This window comes from Panthera pardus, unplaced genomic scaffold (assembly GCF_024362965.1).
Source record: "Panthera pardus isolate Hobbes unplaced genomic scaffold, ASM2436296v1 HiC_scaffold_20, whole genome shotgun sequence".
Classification (NCBI taxonomy): Eukaryota; Metazoa; Chordata; class Mammalia; order Carnivora; family Felidae; genus Panthera; species Panthera pardus.
In genome coordinates this window covers 50,015,768-50,037,845 of record NW_026526766.1, presented here as the reverse complement: position 1 = coordinate 50,037,845, position 22,078 = coordinate 50,015,768, and the positions used below count along the sequence as shown (strand labels likewise).

General features: G+C 34.5%; 1 protein-coding gene across 2 annotated transcripts in view; it reads right to left on the bottom strand.

Annotated features, from left to right (window-relative positions):
• Positions 1-22,078, bottom strand: part of IFT74 (intraflagellar transport 74) — an 89,004-nt gene that overhangs the window by 13,547 nt on the left and 53,379 nt on the right. Inside the window, exons 14-16 of one of the 2 annotated variants that reach the window (XM_019424228.2) lie at positions 9,290-9,343; positions 7,158-7,255; positions 6,215-6,341 (exon numbers count right to left, since the gene is read on the bottom strand). In XM_019424228.2, the coding sequence (XP_019279773.1) occupies positions 6,215-6,341; positions 7,158-7,255; positions 9,290-9,343 (279 nt within the window). The remainder of the gene's footprint in view (positions 1-6,214; positions 6,342-7,157; positions 7,256-9,289; positions 9,344-22,078) is intronic. The other variant, XM_053908025.1, reaches the window with a different exon arrangement.

Genomic DNA, 22,078 nt, shown 5'->3' with positions numbered 1-22,078 from the left:
AATTGCCTGGTTGACCCATTCATTCTTTAGTAGGGTGTTCTTTAACCTTCATGCTTTTGGAGGTTTTCCAGACTTTTTCTTGTGGTTGATTTCAAGCTTCATCGCATTGTGGTCTGAAAGTATGCATGGTATGATCTCAATTCTTGTATACTTATGAAGGGCTGTTTTTGTGACCCAGTATGTGATCTATCTTGGAGAAGGTTCCATGTGCACTCAAGAAGAAAGTGTATTCTGTTGCTTTGGCAAATGGATAAAGAAATTGTGGTTTATATACACAATGGAATACTACGTGGCAATGAGAAAGAATGAAATATGGCCTTTTGTAGCAACCTGGATGGAAATGGAGAGTGTTATGCTAAGTGAAATAAGTCATACAGAGAAGGACAGATTCCATATGTTTTCACTCCTATGTGGATCCCGAGAAACTTAAGAGAAGACCATGGGGGAGGGGAAGGAAAAAAAAAATGGTTAGAGAGGGAGGGAACCAAAACATAAGAGACTCCTAAAAACTGAGAACAAAACTGAGGGTTTATGGGAGGTGGGAAGGAGGGATGGGTGGGTGATGGGCATTGAGGAGGGCACCTCTTGGGATGAGCACTGGGTGTTGTATGGAAACCAATTCGACAATAAATTCCATTAAAAAAAAAAAAAGACAAAGACCTTCTGATTTGAAAAAATAAAAAATAAAAAAATAAAATGAACTGCAATACATAATATGCACATCAAATGAAGATATCTGAATTCAAACCTAGCTAAGCTAGTTTCCTCTCTCCTGTGTTCCCAGGGTATGATAATAATCCTAAACATCCTGCAGTTACTTGTTTGTAGATAGAGGCATACATAGTGATATACTTTCACCTTTGAACATTTAGCTTTCACTCTACCTCTATTACAAGGTAGAGATATGAATAGCCTCAGAAAAATATGGTGGTATTTCAGAGTATTAAAAGCCAAACGTGAATATATTCCATTTATTACTTAGAGACTTAGGGGTGAAAGATTTTTATAATAAAACAAGATAAAATTTAATCTTAGTGTGGGATGTATTATTCCCTCTATGTATATATTATTTTTCTCTGGCACCTTCATTGTTTTTCCTTTATGTTGCATTTTAGTAGTATGATGTGGTTAAGAGATTTTTATATCAATCTTGTTTAAGGTTCAATAAGCTTCTTAGATACTGTTTTGTTTTTTTTTTTTAATCAAATTTGGGAAATTTTCAGCCATTATTTCTTCAGTTATGTTTTTTCTCCCATTCTCTGTCCCTCCACTCCTTCTGGAATTTCAATTACATGTATTTCAGACTGTCTGAAACTGACCCACAGAACATTTAAGTTCTGTTCATTTTTTTTAAAGTTTATTTATTTTGAGAGAGAGAACGTGCACGTGCACTAGTGAGTGTGTGCAGGGGTGGGGCAGAGAAAAAGGGAGAGAAAGAGAGAATCCCAAGAGAATCCTGAGCTGAGAGAGCAGAGCCCTGTGTGGGGCTCAAAACTCACAAACCACACTGTGAGATCATGACCTCAGCCGAAATCAAGAGTAGGACACTTAACCAACTGAGCCACCCAGGCACTCCTACAGTCTCTGTTCACTTTTATTTCTTCTCCAGATTAGATCTTTTTTTTAAATCTTCAAGTTGATTGACTCTGCAGACTTCAATCTTCTATTAGGGTCATTCAATCAATTTTTCATTTGAGTTATACTTTCAATACTGGAATTTCCACTTGGTTCTTTTTTGTAATTTTTATTTTCTCTGTGGTATTCTCCATCTTTTCATTTATTATGATTTTATTTTCCTTTAAACCCTTAAATATGTTTATAAACATTTAAAATCTTCTGTTCAACATCTGGATTACCTCTGGTTCAGTGTGCATTGATTGCTTTTCCCCTTGACTCACATCTTCCTAATTTGCTGACATATCTAGTAAGTTTTATAGTATAATGGAAACTTTAAGTGATATGTTGTAGAGATTCTGGATTATGCCGTACTACTTTGGAAAGTATTGATTTTTATTAAATGAGCAATAAATTTGCTAAACCAAAATTCTAAACTTTTCTCCTTTGGAGTATAGACAGCATGTAAAAAAATCTATGTATGCAGTTCTTTCAATTTTTAACTGCTACTTTTTCCTAGGTTCCTTAAAGTTTACTCAATGCATACATAGTTCACTGGTCAGATTAGGATCTGAATAGAGTTTATGCATGTATTTTGGCATTGAGTTGCCCTCTTACCAGGATGTCTTCCTTATATGTGGGCAGGCAATTAGTAAGTTAGTTTCTTCATATAAAATTTAGCAAAATTTACTTGTAATTGAGTTGTATTATCTATAGATTCGCTAATGGAAAAATCAAATACAAAGCTGCTATTAAATATTAAACTTTCTTCCTCTACCTATAAAACTAGAAAGATTATGGATTAAAATATAGGTGGAAGGTGACATTATAGTAAAAATACCATGTTCAAAAAACTGAATGCCTCCATAACAATGATCACAGGGCCTAAAATATCAAATAGTTTTAAAAGTCTTCAAAAGACAATGATTTAAAAGAGGAGGTTTTTACCAACCAAATTTAAGTTGGTATAATTAAATTTGAGCATTTCCTTTTGTCCCTTTAAGAGTCGCAAGCCTCAGTCATACTGACATATATATCCTTAAAAAAACATACATATATACATGGACTTAAATGTTGTGGGATGGGTTTTGTTTTGTTCGACTCATATCTCTACTAGGGTTGGAAACAGTTAAAATGAAAACCAAAGTGCTGAATCAAAGTCCCGGAGGCTTATGATGTTTCAATGCTTCAAAAAGGAAAAGTATATAGCTTGTATATTTTGAGTGCTCAGTGAAAATGTTACTGAACTCTAACTACAGGTTTAATTTGAAGATATATTAGGGACATACATTTAGGAGCTATAGAAACTGCTTTTTCTAGAGAAAGGGAGAAAATGGTTGGTTGGTATGAGGTAAAGTTTATCTTCCTTTAACAGCGGGTCCCCTTGAAAAGCTAAAAACTTCTCCAAGGGAAGAGACAGGAAGAGGATGCAGACTAGTTCCTTCTGATATGCTATGAAGTTGCAAAGTTTACTAAGCAGTGTGTACATAGTAGCAAAATCTCAGAAGGAACCACTTTGACATGGGGAAATGTTTCTGAAATATTCTGCCATCAGTGCATTTGTTTATTCCTTGGAGTTTCCTTTCCAAAAATATAAATAAAAACTATTGCTGACAGATTTCTTGCCTCTTTACTCATGCAATACAGCACTGTTTTGCAGTCTTTTTTTTTTTTTTTTTTTCCATTATTGTCCCCCTATGGAGCTTTTTGTAGATAATTTTTTACCCTTATCACTGCTCTCTCATGAAACTTTTATATTACAGATATAATGTATATCTGTTAATTGTACAGTGACACTTTGGAGGGCCACAAGCCATTATAATCAAGATTTTTTTTACTCTCCCAAGAAATAATTTTTCCCCTGTGAGAATAATATTGTTCCATTAAAAAATAGAGTACACTAAGAAAATCAGGTGATTTCCAATCATAAACTCAAGAGCAAAAGGGGAGGCAATTCACAAAAGGGAATATAAAATTCATTATCTCTGAAAGGTGAAGTAGAATATTATAGTCTTCTTATGGTGATTTGTAGACATAAGAAACTTCATGTGGAGGATAGTATTAAGAGAGGAAAAATCATTTATATGCTTGGTTTAAATTAACATTTAAAAATAATTGAGTAAATGCAACTAATTGTACAGGCCAAAAAATTCAAACCATTATTAATAAGGAAAGTTTTCAGTAAAATTCTTATCATAGTAATAAACTTGAATAAAATTGAAGCCAGCTCTCATTCTTTTTCAACCCTACATCACTGGAGAAAATATAATGGCTAGTTTTTAAAAGAAAATGTAAAGAATAAAGTATAAAAGTATGAAAGGAATTCAAAGTCCTTATAATTGAATTCATTACCTGGTACTGATATTTATCTTTTTAAAAAATGTATGTTTCTTAACAGCCATTTTACAAAGATAGCTTAAAGGAGTAAAAAACTTTTCAAATTAAAATTGGAAAGAGATAAATGAAAGCCTTAAAACTATAGTCTAAAATACAAAACAGAGATTTCCTAGATGGAACAATTAAAGATAAAATTCTTTACCTTATAGAAAAAAGAAAATTTAGATGTAAAAATACTCATATTTGAAAAGATCTCGAAGAGGTATTTACACACCCATGTCCACTGTAGCATGAATCACAATAGCCAGGAGGTAAAACAACCTAAATGTCCATCACCAAATTTATAAAAAAATGTATGTATAGTATGTACATACGATAGAATATTATTTAGCCTTTAAAAAAAGGAGACCCTGTTACATGTTACAACTCTGATGAACTTCAAGGGCATTGTAAGTAAAATATCCATTCACAAAGAGACAAATACTGCATGATTCCACCTATAAGAGGTATTTAAAGTAGTCAAACTTATAGAAACAGAAAGTAGAATATGGCTAGCAGAGGAGAAAAATTGAGAGGGAAATGGACAGCTGTTTAATGGGTGTAAGTTTCAGTTTTGTAAGATGAACAAGTTCTAGATATCTGTTGCTCAACACTGTGCCTACAGTTAATGGTTAAGATGGCAAATTTGTGTTCTGTGTTTTTTATCACAATTTTAAAAATTCTGATAGTTAAACCAATAACAGGTATAAGTCACATGTAGAATGTACCTCCTCTAGTTGTTTAGTATATATTCAGATATACAAGTAAAGCTAGAGCAAACAAACTCTAAACAAATCTGGACAGATAAAATATACTTGAATGTATAAAATAACGATAATTGTCCAACTATATCATCATTCTAAATTCAACTATATATGAATAACATGTGGTATACACTTATAGGTCTATAATCCTTATTAAAAAAACTCCTAGGTTATTGTGTTTTAGAATGCAGAATTCTTCAGATTTAAAAAAAATGATACAGCACATATAATGATTATAATAGAACTCCCATAGCAGGGTCTAAGGCAGCATCCTGTCATCAAGTACTTGGCTATTTCTGAAGCAAAAAGTATGAACAGTCATATTAGGTAGGATAATTAAAGACTATAAATAGCCTCATGTCAGTTCAGGTCAGGTTAGGTTTTGTGGCCAGGAGCTTTTAGACCTTAGGATTCCAGATAAATGAATACTGTAGATCTTTTATTCCATTTCAAGAATCTCAACATTTTTACATTAGTAAATATTAATTCTTTATTCCTTGTAATTTTACTAACTGCCAGTGTAATTCCAAGTAGACAAATAAAAACATAGCTAATTCAAAGTCACCACATACCAGCATAAAACATATCCATAGTTAGAATCTATTAGCTTAAAAATCAAAGGTTCCATACAAATTTTGACTTTATCCTAAACTTTTTGTCTTTTGAGTATAGTTGACATCCTATCCTAAACACTTTAAAATCTATTTTGTGTATTAGTTTTTAATCTCTATCTGCACTGCCCAAGTGGCAGCCATTGGCCAATTATCGCTTTTAAACTTTCGACTATGTCTATCTAGTCCCAAGTTGAGATGGACTGTGACTGCAAAATCTCATGGATCATTTTTATACTGAGTACATGTTTAAACAATACTCTTTTGGATACACTGGATTAAATAAAATATATTATTAAAATTCATACACCTCTTTTTAATAGGGAATTTAAAATTATATATGTGGCTGGCATTACATGTCTAGTGGAGAGTGTTGCTCTAATACCATGTTAGTCATAATGGCTGAAACTAATTATAATTAAAACATTACTTCCTCTAGGATACCTCTCTGGGGGGGGGGGGGTGGATATGAACCCAATGTCGGGTTGCTCCTTATGCTTCTATCATAGTACTGTTTCATTATATTTTAGTTGTTTGTCATTATTCCACCAAGTTCAAAGTTCCTTGAGGAAAGAGACCGGACTTTTTTTTTTAAATCTCTGCATACACATGTTATAGCACAGGCATAGAACAAATATTCAGTAAATGTTAAAAATGAATCAGAATGCCCCAATGAAATACTATTAAGTTGATGTGAAAAGTCACACACAATTCTGAGTCTATAAGTGACTGGAGCAATAAGCAATCATATATTATATTGTCAGCCTTTCAAAAAAATCAAATGAAATAGTATTAAAGTTTCAAAGTTTCAATTTGTCATGGAAAATATAAAAATCTATGTTCTCTCACCTGAAGTCAAATTTCTAGCTGTACTTTGTGACTTCTGCATTTCAGTAGATTTAAAATTGAGATCATCCTGCATCATCTTCAGCTCTTGATTGGTGATAGAGGATATCTGTTTCATACGATTTATATTCTGTATTTGTAGAGAAATAAAAATAGAAAAACTACACTGATTTAACTCTTCAAGAAAACTCTTGGAAAACACTGCTAAGGGACTAGATGTTGTGAATTGAAATACATCATTCATTATATATGCTTCATGTATGTTTATAAGAGTATAGTGAGATTCAAAGTCAGGTTTTCTCAATATGGAGAGACTAAAGCAAATGTAAAAGAAGTAATTCTGAATTTTATTTCACTGTAGAAGAAATTCAACTACACTATTATAAGAACTATTTGGGGGTCTTACGACACTTAGAATATTTAAAAGAAACTGTGCATTTTTCCTTCTATGCTAGCACTCATTAGTAGCTGCTCAAAAAACTTTTTTTTTTTTTTTGAATAAATGAAGATACTCCTTGGTATCATATACTCTTAAAGAGTATTACAAGAAAAGAATACCTTCTATTTATAGTACAAATTACAATGTAAAAATATATCAACATTTTCCATTATAACATGTAGATTTTGAAGTTATCTGTGCAAGCATTCCTTCTCTAAGTTTAAACACATCAACAATGGAAGAAAATCATTAATAATTACTCTGAATTAGTCCCTCACTTACTGCTAAACACTGACATCATACATGTTACCCTTTCCCCTACTGTCCTTAGCTGAATTTTGCTAGAAATACACAAATTAAAGGAATAAAATAATAATCAAGGGAATTTAAAGGAAACAGATTAAATGAGCAGATGCCATTGTGAACCACTGTGTTTTCTGAACTGTATTTGGAAAGGTAATCACAGTAAAAATAATGAGAGCACTAAGACAGGCACATGGTACTTACTCTACTAGAGTGCTCCAAAAGTGTAACAATGTTGGCTTCTATCTGTGCCTTCCGTTCAAGTTCCTGATTCTTAGTTTCCTCAAAAGTCTCAATAAAAGCTACAGATTCAAAATTACAATGAGAAGTTACTGTTAATATAGTTAATACTATATAAACTCTGATTTGTAGGTCTTAACAGTACTTTTTAGAAATTCAAAGCTAGTGCAGTAATGATTTCAGGACTAGAATTTAGTGATTCATATGACTTACATATAACAGCCAGTGTGCATTCCAGCCAGTGCCCTCCTTAATGCCCATCACCCATTTAGCCCATCCCCCACCCCAAACCCCTCTAGCAACCCCCAGTCTGTTCTCTGTATTTTCAAGTCTCTTATGGTTTGCCTCCCTCTCTTTTTATCTTGTTTTTTTCTTCCCTTCCCCTATGTCACAGTCAATTTTAAGGCACGGTTTCATCTTTTATTAACTCAAGGGTAATTAAATTATTGCAAAAGAACATTTCTACATATTTTCACAATTAAAAAAAAGTTTTTTGAATGTTTATTTTTGAGACAGAGAAAGAAACAGAGTGTGAGCAAGGGAGGGCAAAGAGGGAGAGAGGGAGACACAGAATCCAAAGTAGTTTCCAGGCTCTGAGCTGTCAGCACAGAGCCTGACTCAGGGCCTGAACCCACAAATCATGAGATCATGATCTGAGCCAATGTCAGACACTTAACCAACTGAGCCACCCAGGCACCCCTACTTATTTTCAAACTTTTAAAGCTTAACTGTTGTGATCTTAATACAAGTAAACTAAAAGTTACTCAGAAATAATAGTTGATATAAAGAAGAACAGAAAAAAATCTGTTCTTACATAGGATCTCCTTGATCTATAATTATTAATATTTACAATTAGTCACTAATTTCAATACTGAGAGTAGTTACTAATAAATATTTTATCTGAAAGTATTTTACTTATAATGTTGCATTAATCTCAACTAAATAAATTTAATAATTTATTCACATTATAAATAGTTTCTAAGAAATCCTCCTTCTCTTGTCTTATAGAATGAGTACATAATTTACTTTTTTATATTCTTAAAAATTTTTTTTTAATCTTTATTTATTTTTTGAGAGAGAGAGAGAGAGAGAGAGAGAAAGAGAGAGCAAGCCAGCGGGACAGGAACAGAGAGAGAGGGAGACACAGAATCCAAAGCAGGCTCCAGGCTCCGAGCTGTCAACACAGAGCCTGATGAGGGGCTTGAACACACAAACCATGAGTTCATGACCTGAGCCGAAGTCGGAAGCTTAACTGACAGAACCAGCCAGGGGCCCCTACTCTTTTTTATATTCTTAAAAATGTATTCTATGGCTTTCCCCAAAATAAAAACTTACAGTAAGCTAAAAACAACTTTACTGCTATTATGAAACAATGAATTAATTTTGAGATAATTTTTGGTACTTGCTGAGATTTTAAAGAAATCTTGGGATATTGTTAAATCAGAATTAGCAATTACTACTTTATGGCATGCTTCGATGAGGCTAACAATTGACATCAGACCTATAAAACTTCAGATTCTAGTAAAATGATTATTAAAAAAGGAAACCAATAATAAATATTAGTTTTGAAAAATTTCTGAATGTACAACACAATTTTAAGTGAAGATCTACTTACAAAGTTAAGATTTTTAAAAAGTAAATTAGAAGTTGCAACAGAAGGCTACCAAAACTACCATCAGTGACAGAATCAAGTAGCAAAATCTGAGGTAAGGGCTGATATATAATGAGAGAAGTATTATAAAGAGTTAAAAAAAAAGGGTGAAAGACACTAAAGATGAATGCAGTGAAGCATGTAAAAGAGAACATTCAACATTCAATCAATAAGTGGTCTCTATACAATTAATGTAAACGCTAGTTTTAGAATCTATCCCTAACCTAAAAATACTCATACACACAAATATACAAAACCTTTCTCAATTCTCTACCCACCCCTAAGCTCTGCTTGATATTTATTAATTCCTCAAGGCAAATGCTTTGAATGTCCACACTCCTGGATTTATTATTAGCTACTGTATCTTCCCAAAACGAGATCTCTGATTTGGTATAAATGAACAGATACCTGAGAATATTTTCATATCAATAAGACGACCACTTACTGTCCATATTTTCCTCTCGTTTTTTTAGTTCCTTGTACTTCTGATTCATTTCACCTATAAGAGACACAAAATATAACATCAATTTCACAAACTCCAGATGGTGTTCTAAATATAAAATATCTCTTAGGTTCTCTATATACCAATGGTCACTTTTCAGTGACCATTAGTTACTGAAAATTCATTATTTTCAATTCAGTGACATTCTTTTATATTAACATAGAATCTTTTTCAATACCTATATACTTATGTTTGACTATTTGGAAAAAACAATCTCCTGACTGGAAAGGACTTAAAAGCTTTCCAATGGTTCTCTATTTCAGTCCCAACTTGGAGCTATTCAACCTGCACATGAACACCACTGGTGATGGGAATCATAAGTTCCCACAGAAGTTCATTCCATCTTTGAATAACTCACAACAGGAAGCAAAAACAGCAAAGTCAGCTCCCTCACAGAATTTAAAATCTAAAGATTGAACATGTAATTAGAATGGACTAAGTGCTACCTCATGAAAAAGGACGCTATAAGAGCACAGAATATGGACAACTTACCTAGTTAAGGAATTTGCAGAAATTTTCTCTAAAGAAGTAATCTGCATTATATAAAGAATAAATGAATAGGAGTAACCTGGTTGAAACAGAGAAGGGGTTCAAAGTCAAAGCAATGCAAATACAGAAACTTCAAAGTGAACAAGGAAGTGACAGAGCGGTATGGCAGAGGCAGAAAATGTGAAGTGAAAAAGTGGCACAAAGAGAAGGCAAAGTGATGAGAGATCTTAAAAGACACATATAAAGAAGTTTGGACTTTCACCTAAGGACAATGGCAAAATTACTAAAGAATTTTAAGCAGGGGAATCAAATGATCAATTTGCATTTTTGAAAAATATCTCTGGTTGAGTGAATAAAAGGGAAATAAATTTTGGAGACAATATGACCAGTTTAGGAGGTTGTCACAGTAATCCAGGTAAAAGATGAAGGTTCCCTGGAGTAGGGCAGTGGCAGTTAGGATGGAAAGCAGATTTTTGTTGCAGACATTTAAGAGCCAGAGTGAATTGATTTTGTAGGACTCCCAGGTTTCCGGCCTGGGCAACTGAGGACATGGTCATATTATTAACTGAAAAGAGAAGCAAGTTTAGGAAGAAATTGCTTACAGCAGGTCTGGATGTGTTGCATTTAATATATGTGAAAGACATGTTAAAAGGGCAAAAATCTAAGACCCCAATAAATGGATGAAATTGGACACTTTAGCTGCATAAAGGGACTGTTATAGAGGTGGATCATGATTATTTTATGACAACAGGATTTTCAGCGTAACAAAAAATGAGTTTTAGAAGCACACTGCTATTTCCCTGGACTAGTGAGACAGTTGCAGCCCTGTGTTCTCAGAGTCCCAGGTAGAGAAAGCATAAGTTTGTGCTTGCATCAATCTGCAATTTCTTCATCTGAGTCAGTCAATTTTTAGCATTTTGGAAAAACCAAGAAACGTTATTAAGATGATATCTAGCAAAGATGGTGAGAATCATAGACCAGAGATTCCTAAGGAAGTTCCTGATAAGGAGCTGGTGGCTAGAAGAACTTTAAGAAGAGTTCAAAGAAAATGGGAGCCAAAGGTTACAGTGCATAGGTTAAAACCCAACGGTCAGCCTGTGTTCTATTTAAACTCCTATGCAGCTTTTTCAAATACTGGATAGAGTAAAGTTGGGGAAAAGAGAAGACAGTTGGGGTAGAACCTCAAATTACATGGAGGCATGGCCTTCTACTTATATATATATATATATATTTGCTTGGGTGGGAAGTGAGTTACAAGGAGGTGATGGAACAGAAACCTGGGTCAGCAGTTTTATTGTTTTCTGGTCTAAATATTTTCGCCAAACTCATTGAGGAGAGCCCTGATACAGAGAAAATCTTGTCAAGGCCCCCAAAACAGTATTGACAATAAAAAGCTAAAAGTGAACTCCACTCCTTAAGAAGAGTAAATACCCTGTGGTCCTTAATTTCCAGCCAATGAACACCGAGAACCAATGGGAAACGTTGGGTTCATTCAGACTAAGGCTTTGGATGCATTAACTTTACTGAACAGCTATCTGAGTTCATATGATCACCAATGGTCTCAAAGCATATTGATGCATGATAGGTTATTAAGGGGAAGGGGAGAGAAAATTTGTTATTAATAACAAACTTTGCATATGATGTTTTAAAATTAGTCTTAAAATAAATATCACCATTCACTCACCTTATGGCAATAGTTTTTTGAGTTGGGAACAAAGAATTAGAGATGGAATACCCTCCACAGGAGGATTATATGCATGGAAATGTTACGTAACATGTGAAGTAGCAGAAAAGGTAGTTTCTGCTGAACCTGCCATAGCCCAGATTTCTAAGAAAGTCCTGATTAAGAAGTTGCGCCAGAGATTGGTCAGGCATTAAAGAATTAGGAGGAAGGCTTGCATCCTATGCTTTACAAAAATGTAACTACCATCGTATCTTTCTTCTTACTTAAAAGAATCTCCTATACATGCTGTTCCTAGTTCCTCATGTTGCTATCAGACCTCAAGACATGTAATAAGACTTCTCCTTCTACCATTCTAATGAAACTTCTCTCCATAAGGTTATATGATTCTTTAGTTATCGAATCCAAGGGGGCAGTTTCCAGTTCTTATATTACACTGTAATATTTGACACTATTGATACTTTCTTCCTTCTTTCAATTTTTTTCCCCTTATTTGTTACTGTTAGGGTGGGAACTTCTGATTTCTCTCACTCTCAGATCATTCTTTCTGCATTCTCTTCATGGCTTTCGCTTTCTTATTTAAATTCTGGTTTCTGCCTTTAGTTGACTTCTAATGCTACATTACATCCAAGAAAATTGTACTCATTTTTGTGGTTTAAGAACTCCCAAATTTGACCTTTTCCCTAATTTTCAGATTGTTTTATCCAACTGCTTACTAGATATATTCATGTGGGTACTTTCAAGACAGCCTAATAGTTTATTAATAATTAAATTCATCAGTCTTCCCTCTCAGAGTCTGCACCGCTCTGTATTCCCTATTATGTTTGGAAGTCCTTCGCCACACACTTATCATCCAAGTCAGAAACCTGGGAGAGTATTTCCTCCTTCTCTTTTTAAATCCTTGTTCTTAACTGTCATCAGATTGAGCTAGAAGACATATCTGGTCAATGTCTCCAACTATACAGCTGGCCAGCTGGATTAGAAAGGACAGAGCTCCCATATAGTTTAGCAGATTACCAAGCTTTGTAAAACCTTCTCCCTTATCATTGTTGTTAGGAATAAAAGAGGTTGGGGCACTAGTAAACGCCTCTATTTTGTGATTTCTCAGTTGGAGGATTCATATCTGAGCTGTCCATGATAGGCAATGTACAGATGTGGGCAGTCCTGAGGTAGGGTAAAATACAGGAGTTATTACCAAATGTACCCTTAGTTGTACTATTAAAGGAGAGTTCAAGATCATAGATACGGGAAGCTAATCAGTATATTACCTGGAGGTGCCAAAGCAGGCAAGCAGAAGGACCTTAAGTAGTAAGATTAAAGAGACCAAAGGAGTAGGAAAACAGCACGCTGATAAGGGTTATTTTAGGGTTATCCTCAAATTCTGAATATATGATGTAATTATAGTTCTACATAATTTACTTTACTTCAAATTTACTGAATGCCTGCTATGTGCTAGATACTGTAGCAGGTGCTACAAATCAAAATGAACAAGATAGTTACAACTCTATCATAGAAAGGATTACAATCTACATTAGGTGTACATGTAGAACCAAAAGCTACAATGGAACCTAAGTGTTCTAACTGAGGTATATATGAAGTCCTGTGGTAAGGAGATAGGTGAAAGAGTTCAGGAAGTATCCTATCAGCAAGGCACTCTAACAGGTAGAAATTATGGAGATGAAGAAGACCTTTACATTCAAAACATTTATACTCCACCAATGCAAGTACCCCAAAATTATAAACTATTAATTCAGGCCTTTTTCCCCCTCACTTGGAGGAAAAAATAAATGGGTATAGACTGTTACAAAAGACTTGGTATACTGTAGAAAGGACATATTGTCTTTTGATGGTGTCTGCTATAGAAAGCTAGTGGAGTAAGAGAGATACGCTCTTCTTGCACTACCAAGGGGCTGAGTAACCACCACAATTGCCTTTGTCCTCACTATCCGTTCATCTGACTCTATTACTTCTCTGCCATCAAATGTTCTCTGGACTCTAGGCTTACAGAGTCATCTTGATTTTTATTCTCCAAGAAGTAGCTCTGCCCCTAAAGAAGGTCTGAGTACCATTTCCCCTCCATTTTCTCTCTTGACCAATATACAACAAGGCATACGCTAATGATTCTTCTGGCCTAAAGTTCCCCAAATTGGCAGGCCTACTGATTTTGGAGGGGAAAGAGCAAACAAACAAATAAACAAACAAAAAAACTAACCAAGCAAAACAACAACAAAATTAACAAATAAAATTAGAGAAGTGGGCCGTGAATAAACCCCAAAGGACTTTTACATATCCAAATTCTTTCCTTTCTAGCATTTGGGGTCCTTCTGAGGCTAGCTAAGTCTCCCCAGGACCTTTGAGTAGTCAATACCTTTGAATTTTCCTTCTGTGGCATGGTTTTAGTCTCTACCATTCTGTTCATTCTACTCTTAGTGAGTTCCAGTTCTTTTTTTGCCCCTTTTAAAGTATAATGCCAAGAAATATAGGATTCGAAGCAGACTATTACTTCCCATACCCTATATATCCACCTTTTTGTTAATGCAACCTAGGATTTCAGCTGTTTGGGAGGCTACAGCACATTAATTCATACTAAACTACTGTCTAAATCTTTGCTAACATTTTCACCTATTTTAGTAAGCCAGGACAGTTTCTCTTCCCCTTTCCTACTTAAATTTTAATTAGTTTGGGGTTCCTGTTAAATTCCAACTTTTTATATTCAGTCTCTCTTTCCCACCTACTTTTCACCTATCATCGTAGCAGTAAGTAATAAACTAGCATATGAAATACTACCAAACTAGTACGTGAAGATGAGTCCATATAAGTTTAATGTTTTAAACTAACTTCTGGCTTCAGGCTTCATCCAACTTATCAGCCATACATTCTCTGCAAAATGTTTTAAATTTTTGCAGGCAAGTTTTCTTACAGCTATGCAGTAAATAATTCTATTTTTACACACTGGAGGCACTTTAAAAATATATAATAAAAATTCTCTAAATATGTAAAAGTTGAATTATTATAAAAAGCCTCACCATATAAATAAGAGAAAAAGGACTGTAAAGACATGTGTTTTAACAGAGTAATATCAATAAAACTGGATGGTATAATGAGTAGTCCTCAGAATGTACTAAACACAAGTTCTTAATTATTTCCTCAAGAAGTGGTTATAAAACTTTAGCATGTATCAGAATCATCAGGAGGGTTTGCTGAAACACAAATTCCCTATTCCCAGTGTTTCACATTCAGTAGGTCTGAGGTGAAGCCAAAGAATTTTTATTTCTGACAAGTTTCAGATAGTACTCAAGTACCTGATCTGGAAATGATACCATCTTCTAATGAAAAATACAAAATGTAGCTTACCCAATCTCCAAATTGAAAAATAAGCAATGATTCATTCTTCTTCATTGAATGTATATTGAATCTCTACAGAACAGCAATGCATAAATGCCATTTGGCATCTCAGATACCAGAGGATAAACCACTTTGAAACTGAATCAGTTATTTTAAACATCCTAGGGAAAATACTTTCCTCAAAATATGTTTTGGGAAAATCTTCAGGAAAGTTACTCAAGTTTCAGTTTATAAATTAATAGCATTAATAATAACAGCCAGTAACTAACATTATGTGCACTTTTATAACTGTATGCTATTTTGAGTCAGTTACTTACACACACACACACACACACACACACACACACCCATTCATTTAATATGCACAGTGACTCTAAGTAGTAAGGAGGTACTGTTATCATCTCCATTTTAAAAATGAAGAAACTACTAGATCAATTAATTATTCATTAATTTTTTAAAAAAGATGATACTAAGGTATAGAAAGGTCAGATAGTATGTCCAAGATCATCCAGTAAAACGGCACAGCTCAGATTTGAATACAGGCATTTTGGTTGCAGAACCTATGCTCTTAAATAGAACTATCCTGTCTTTATAAATTCTATATTATCTAACATAAGTAAAGAATAAAAGCTTCCAAACTAGGCCATGGCACCCTGCGTATGAAAAAGTATCCTATGCTTCAAAGAAGCATATAAATTATAGAGTAAATCACAATGAGTTTATTTAGAGTTTAGGACAGTAATCCAATGATTCTACAGCACTTTATGTATACTTCTATCATGATACATATTTATTATATTGCAGCTGTTCAATATTTAGATGTCTATGATATGCTGTATCAATAATCACATATTTAGTTTTACAATCTAATCCATCTTTGGAAAGGTACTGAACTCTAAAAATGAGGAAATAATTTGTAATGAGTAATAATGCCCAAGAATCCTTCTTGCAGAGATATGTGACTGTACTTTTTTTTATGTGACTGTACTTTTTCAACAGTATTTGTCAAGCCTAGTCTGTGTAAGTAGACATCCAGAAAATTAGCCCCACCTTGTGGATCACAGTAGTCCTACAAATTCAGGCCTTTAAGAACAGTGAACCATCAAAGTGTATATTCTCTTGACTGACAAAAAATAAGAAATTTATAAATAACACTGGTGAGGAAGCACTTTCACATACTGCTGTTGGCTGTATAAAACAGCACAATCTTTTCAGGAAGAAATAAACAAAAATAATAGAAATTGTAAAAGTAACATTCTATTTATAATGTCACTTCTAGAAATTTATCATATGGAAATACGCAAGCTAATGAACATGTATATAACAAGGTTATTTACTGCAGCATTGTTCTTGGCGGTGAAAAATTAGAAATCATCTAAATGTCAATGTGGATCCAGTGAATACTTTAACCATAGTAACAAAGAGGATGATAGCAGGTAACAATTGTTGAGAGTAATAAATATGTGCCAGGTACCATTCTTGGTCTGGCTTTAAAACTCTGACATTGTGGGGAGCCTGGGTGGCTCAGTCGGTTAAGTGGCCAGCTTCTGCTCAGGTCATGATCTCATGGTTTGTGAGTTGGAGCCCCACGTCGGGCTCTGTGCTGACAGCTCAGAGCCTGGAGCCTATTTCGGATTCTGTGTCTCCCTCTCTCTGACCCTCCCCTGTTCATGCTCTTTCTCTCCCTGTCTCAAAAACAAATAAAAAAATGTTAAAAAAAATTTAAGAAAAAAAAAAAAAACCTCTCACATTGACCACTATACTATACTTCTTAGAATGAAGTAGATATCCTCAAATGGAAGAAGGTATATTATATATAGTTAAATGAAAGACTCAACCTCAGAGAACCTGTATTACTCCATCTTAAAATACATACGCTTATATATGTACAGAAAAAGTCTAAAAGGCTATAGACACCAAACTGTAAATAATGATCACCTCTGAAGACTGGGATGACTCTAAGGAGAAAGGAGATGATTTTTTACTTGATACACTTTTATACTGCTTGAATTTTTCACCTTAAGTATATATCAGATTTTTATAAAAAAATAAAGCACACAATTTTAAAAAATGAATTAACTAGAGTCTTTAAAATGACTTTAGGGGTGCCTGGGTGGCTCAGTTGGTTAAGCGGCCGACTTCAGCTCAGGTTATGATCTTGTGGTCCGTGAGTTTGAACCCTGCGTCGGGCTCTGTGCTGACAGCTCAGAGCCTGGAGCCTGCTTTGGATTCTGTCTCCCTCTCTCTCTACTCCTCTCCTGTTTATGCTCTATCTTTCTCTGTCTCTCAAAGATAAATAAATGTTAAAAAAAGAAAAAATAAAATAAAGTAACTTTAAAGAAAATTTTTTTGAAAATTAGGAAGGGATAACCTCCTATAATTGCAGTTAATGAAAGCATGAGAATGGTCATTTGAGGCAACACACACACACACACACACACCCCGTAAAATGAAGTACATTCAGGTGATTAAAACTCTAGAAAATTCTGAGTAAGCCATGTTTATAACTGGTAATTTCTTGATAAAGATGGCAGGTTGAATAGGCACAGTAACTCTAATCCTCTCCCAAACTCAACAAAAACTACAGAAAAAAAAATTTTAAAGGTAAAACTCCCAGCAATGAGATTTTTAGTGGAGCCTTTGTCTAATTATGGAATCAGGGTAATGCTGGCCTCATAGAATGAATCTGGAAATTTCCCTTTCATTTCTAATTTTTGGAATAGTTTGAGAACAGGTGTTCAGTTTTCTTTAAATGTTTGGTAGACTTGCTCTGGTAAGCCATCTGGCCCTGGACTTTTGTTTTTTGGGAGGCTTTTGATTATTGATTCAATTATTTTGCTGGTTACTAGTCTATTTAAGTTTTGGTAGTTTATACGTGTCTAGGAATTTATCCACTTCTTCCAAATTGTCCAATTTGTTGGCATATAATTTTTCATAATATTCTCTTATAATTGTTTGAATTTCTTTGGTGTTGGTTGTTATTTCTCCTCATTTATGATGTTACTTATTTGGGTCCTGTCTCTTTTCTTTTTGGTAAGTCTAGTGAGGGGATTATCAATTTTATGAATTTTTTCAAAGAACTAGCTCCTGGTTTCATTGATCTGTTCTACTGATTTTTTTGGTTTCTATATCATTTATTTCTGCTCTAATCTTTATTACTTCCCTTCTTCTGCTGGCTTAAGGCAGAAACAATACTTTAAAAAGCACAATTAACCAAATATTTAACGGCTGGCATTTAGCTGAGAAAGGAGAAATCCATACGGGTTCTGCCTTTTCTGAAAAGTAGCATGGCATCTGCCAATCATGCTCTGCTTGAATAATGATGTAGTTTGGGGGAGCCTGGATGGCTCAGTCAGTTAAGCGTCCGACTTTGGCTCAGGTCATGATCTCGTGGTTTGTGAGTTTGGGACCCACGTTGGGCTCTGTGCTGACAGTTCAGAGCTGAAGCCTGCTTTAGAATCTGTGTCTCCCTCTCTCTCCGCCCCTCCCATGCTCATGCTCTGTCTCTCTCTATCAATAATAAATAAATGTTTAAAAAAAAACTGTAAAAAAAAATGTAGTTTGTACCCAAATTCTGACCATGTTAGCAACTTTCAATAGAACTATTTCTCATTGCTTCTAGTTAGTATAAATAATAAATAGTTCCTTACAGTACAGTATATATATTTTAGTATATGTGCTGCCGAAGCGAGCACATACAGTATATATATTTTAATCTAAATATTTTTAGAACCTATGTAACAAAATTACTTGCTCCATCAATAAGGTAAAACCACTGTATGGGTGAGGTCTAATAAATATTTAACATGATAAAACTCAATCCCTCAGAAGTTTAAAAAGAGTAATGATATCTTACTATATTGAAATTTTCTTTATGAGATTTATTTTTTTTTAAATCACTTACAAAGATGAAGTAAAGATGTGAGAGCAAAGAAGCCTTTCTAGAAGTGGTCAAAAGTCCAGGGGCACCTGGGTGGCTCAGTCAGTTAAGCATCCAACTTTGGCTCAGGTCATGATCTCACGGTTTATAAATTCGAGCCCTGCATTGGGCTCTCCATTGGGCTCTGTGCTGACAGCTCAGAGCCTGGAGCCTGCTTCAGATTCTGTGTCTCCCCATTTCTCTGCCCCTCCCATGCTCATGCTCTGTCTCTCAATAATAAATAAACGTTAAAAAAAAAAAAAAAAAAAAGAATTGGTCAAAAGTCCAAGTGTACTATGAGGATAACTCAGCATCTGAATAATGAAGGTTTTCATAGGATAGTCAAATAACTGTTAATTTATTTTACTAAGTTAACTTTGAAACATAACTACTCAAAGTAACTTTTGACAAGGTATAACTATAAGGACTTGTCAAAATAAATAAATATAATGTACTTATGGAAGATACTGGATTACAGGGCCACTGTTAATACCGAGCAGAGAACACAACTACACCTAACACAGTATCCAAGGATGCCTGTGAATTTAAAATGAATTATGCAAAACTGAAAGGATGAAGCAACTACTAACACAGTGAGATATATATTATTAACATTATTTATGGTTTATATGCTCTTTTAACCAGAACCACTACAAGGCAAAATGGTGGCCTTAGTTGGATTATACAAAGGCACCCTAAGGTAGCAACTGTGAAATTAGTAAAATGGCCAGAGAAACAAAGCCTGGGGCAGGAAAAAGCATGAATTGGAAAGCCAAAATAACTTGATTATCCTCTACACCTTAAGAAGTGGATTATCTACAGTCTTCAGTCAAGGGACTGTGAGAATACAGATATAGGTAAGAACCCATCACTTTACTGGTAATAAATAATGAATCCAAGGTAGGAATCTTCCAGAAAGTAATAAAACCTTTGCTAATCAATCAAACTGTCTCTGGAAAAGAGTGCATATGTACATCCTAAGAACTAGAGGGCCCAAAGTGACAGAGCTCAATTTTCACCTTTAGTTCATTCTCAAATCTTTCCCTGCTAAAATACATCACTGTTTCATTCATTCCACAAACATTTATTGTCTATTTTCCCAGACACCATGTTGATGAAAGAGGTTACCAGAGTGAATAAGACACAGTCTGCATCCTTTGAGGATGTACAGCCTAAAGGAAAAGACAAACATCCAAGGACATAGTGGTAATATAGTATGGTCAATACAGTGATATATTTATGCACAGTATGCTCTGATACAGGGGTGTGTGTGTGTCTTAGTCCAGCCCTGATATAGGTCAGGGAGGGAGGTTAGGGTTATTATGCTAGATGAAAGGATACCTGAGGTATATTTTAAAGATGAGAAGTTAGTAAGTAAATAACAGGGAAAAGAACATTCAAGACAAGGGAATAAATAGTAGGAGCAAAGGACTGAGTCTGATTTATGGTAAAGGGGGTGAGGTGCAGGGTACTGTAAGGAGATTATTATTAGAATGTAAGGACATAAATGATGAGGAGGAGAGGAGACTGACAACAAACAAATCAGATTGCAGAGGGACTATAATGCCATGCAAAGATTCTTAAACTTTTTCTCCCATAGGTCATGGGGAACCACTGTTAAGCAGGAGAATGACAGAGAATCAATTTTACTTCAGGTCACTTTAGCAACATTGTGGTAGATCAACCAAGAAAGAGCAAGACTGGAGATGGGGCAACCAGTTAGAAGGCTACTGCAAAAGGTCAGACGAGAAATAATGGAGTCCTGAGCTAACACATAACCTTCTAATAAAACCCCCCTGTGCTATTTCACCCACAATTTATGTTCACAGTATAGCACAAGAACAAAAAATTAATGTGTTAATATATATACGAACATACATATGTACATAATATTTATGTAACATATTTTTATAGATACTTTAACACTTTTTTGTTACTATTATATTATAGATTGTCTTTTTACACATTAATCAAAAAGGACAAAGAAGGTTAGAAAACAAAAAGGAAAATAGAAGCCAAAATTCAAAACATTCTACTTAACTTAGAACTAGCAATTAATAGTTACCCTTAAAATGAATTACTTTATGGAAAAATAAATTGAGTGTTGTTAGAAGTTTAAATGTAGGAAGAGGAAAATTGTCTAGAAAGTTTCCTATAAAGCATCTAAAATCAAGAACATTATCAGATTTCTCAGAATAAGCTATTAATAAAAATATCTAGAATACTAGATCTACATAAATTAAAAGCAATAAAATAATTTAATAAAGAAGATAGTATGACCTTAGTTTTAACAATTTATTTGGAGCTTACCTTGTCATATATACCATTTAGTATTCATAAACTTAGTGAGGAATGACTCTTAAATTCACTTTGCAGATGAGAAAATTTAAGCTCAGATAAGTTTATCTGATAACTGGAACTTAAAGTTTGTCTGCCTTGTATGCCTAATATGCCTAAATGTCTTACTTGAAGCCATTACTAGTAGCCATATGTAAATAAACTAAGCATTTCATAGGAATATTTTTACTTCACAAATGTAGCACTGATTAGGCTTGGACAATAGAATAAAACTTTGGGATCAAAGAAAACTTGGTCTAAACCTAGACTTTACCCCTTACTAGCTGTGGGAATTTGAGTAATTTCTCTGGGCTTCAACAAGTATAAAAGGGCTTACAAGGCTTCAATGGTTCTTGAAAAGATCACATAGTACCCAATCCAGATAAGTAAGCAATCAATGGTAGCTAATGCTATTATTCACACATCAAGAAAAAATATAAATAATATATAACTCTCCAATCCCCACATGTTCACACCCCAGGCTCCCACAAGGCTTCTAGTCCCTTTGGCCCTTCATATCCCACAGCTGGGGCAAGTAGGGAGAGGATCAGATCAGTACTTGCTACTTCATTACAGGGACCTCTAAGATATTAATTCTTTCTGTTTGGGACTTGATCCTCTCTCTCCTCCCAATTCTATCAGCTACCCCAGTTGATTTATAGCTGACCACATTAAGAAGGTATAAATTAGAAATCTGTAATAACTTTAAACCATTTTATTTCATTTTTTTAAAAAAACTGGGGCGCCTGGGTGGCTCAGTCAGTTAAGCGTCTGACTTCGGCTCAGGTCATGACCTCGTGGTTCACGAGTGCGGGCCCCATGTCGGCCTCTGTGGTGACAGCTCAGAGCCTGGAGCCTGCTTTGGATTCTGTGTCTCCCTCTCTCTCTGTCCCTCCCCTGCTTGTGCTCTGTCTCTCTCTCTCTCTCAAAAATAAATAAAAATATTTAAAAAAAAAACTGC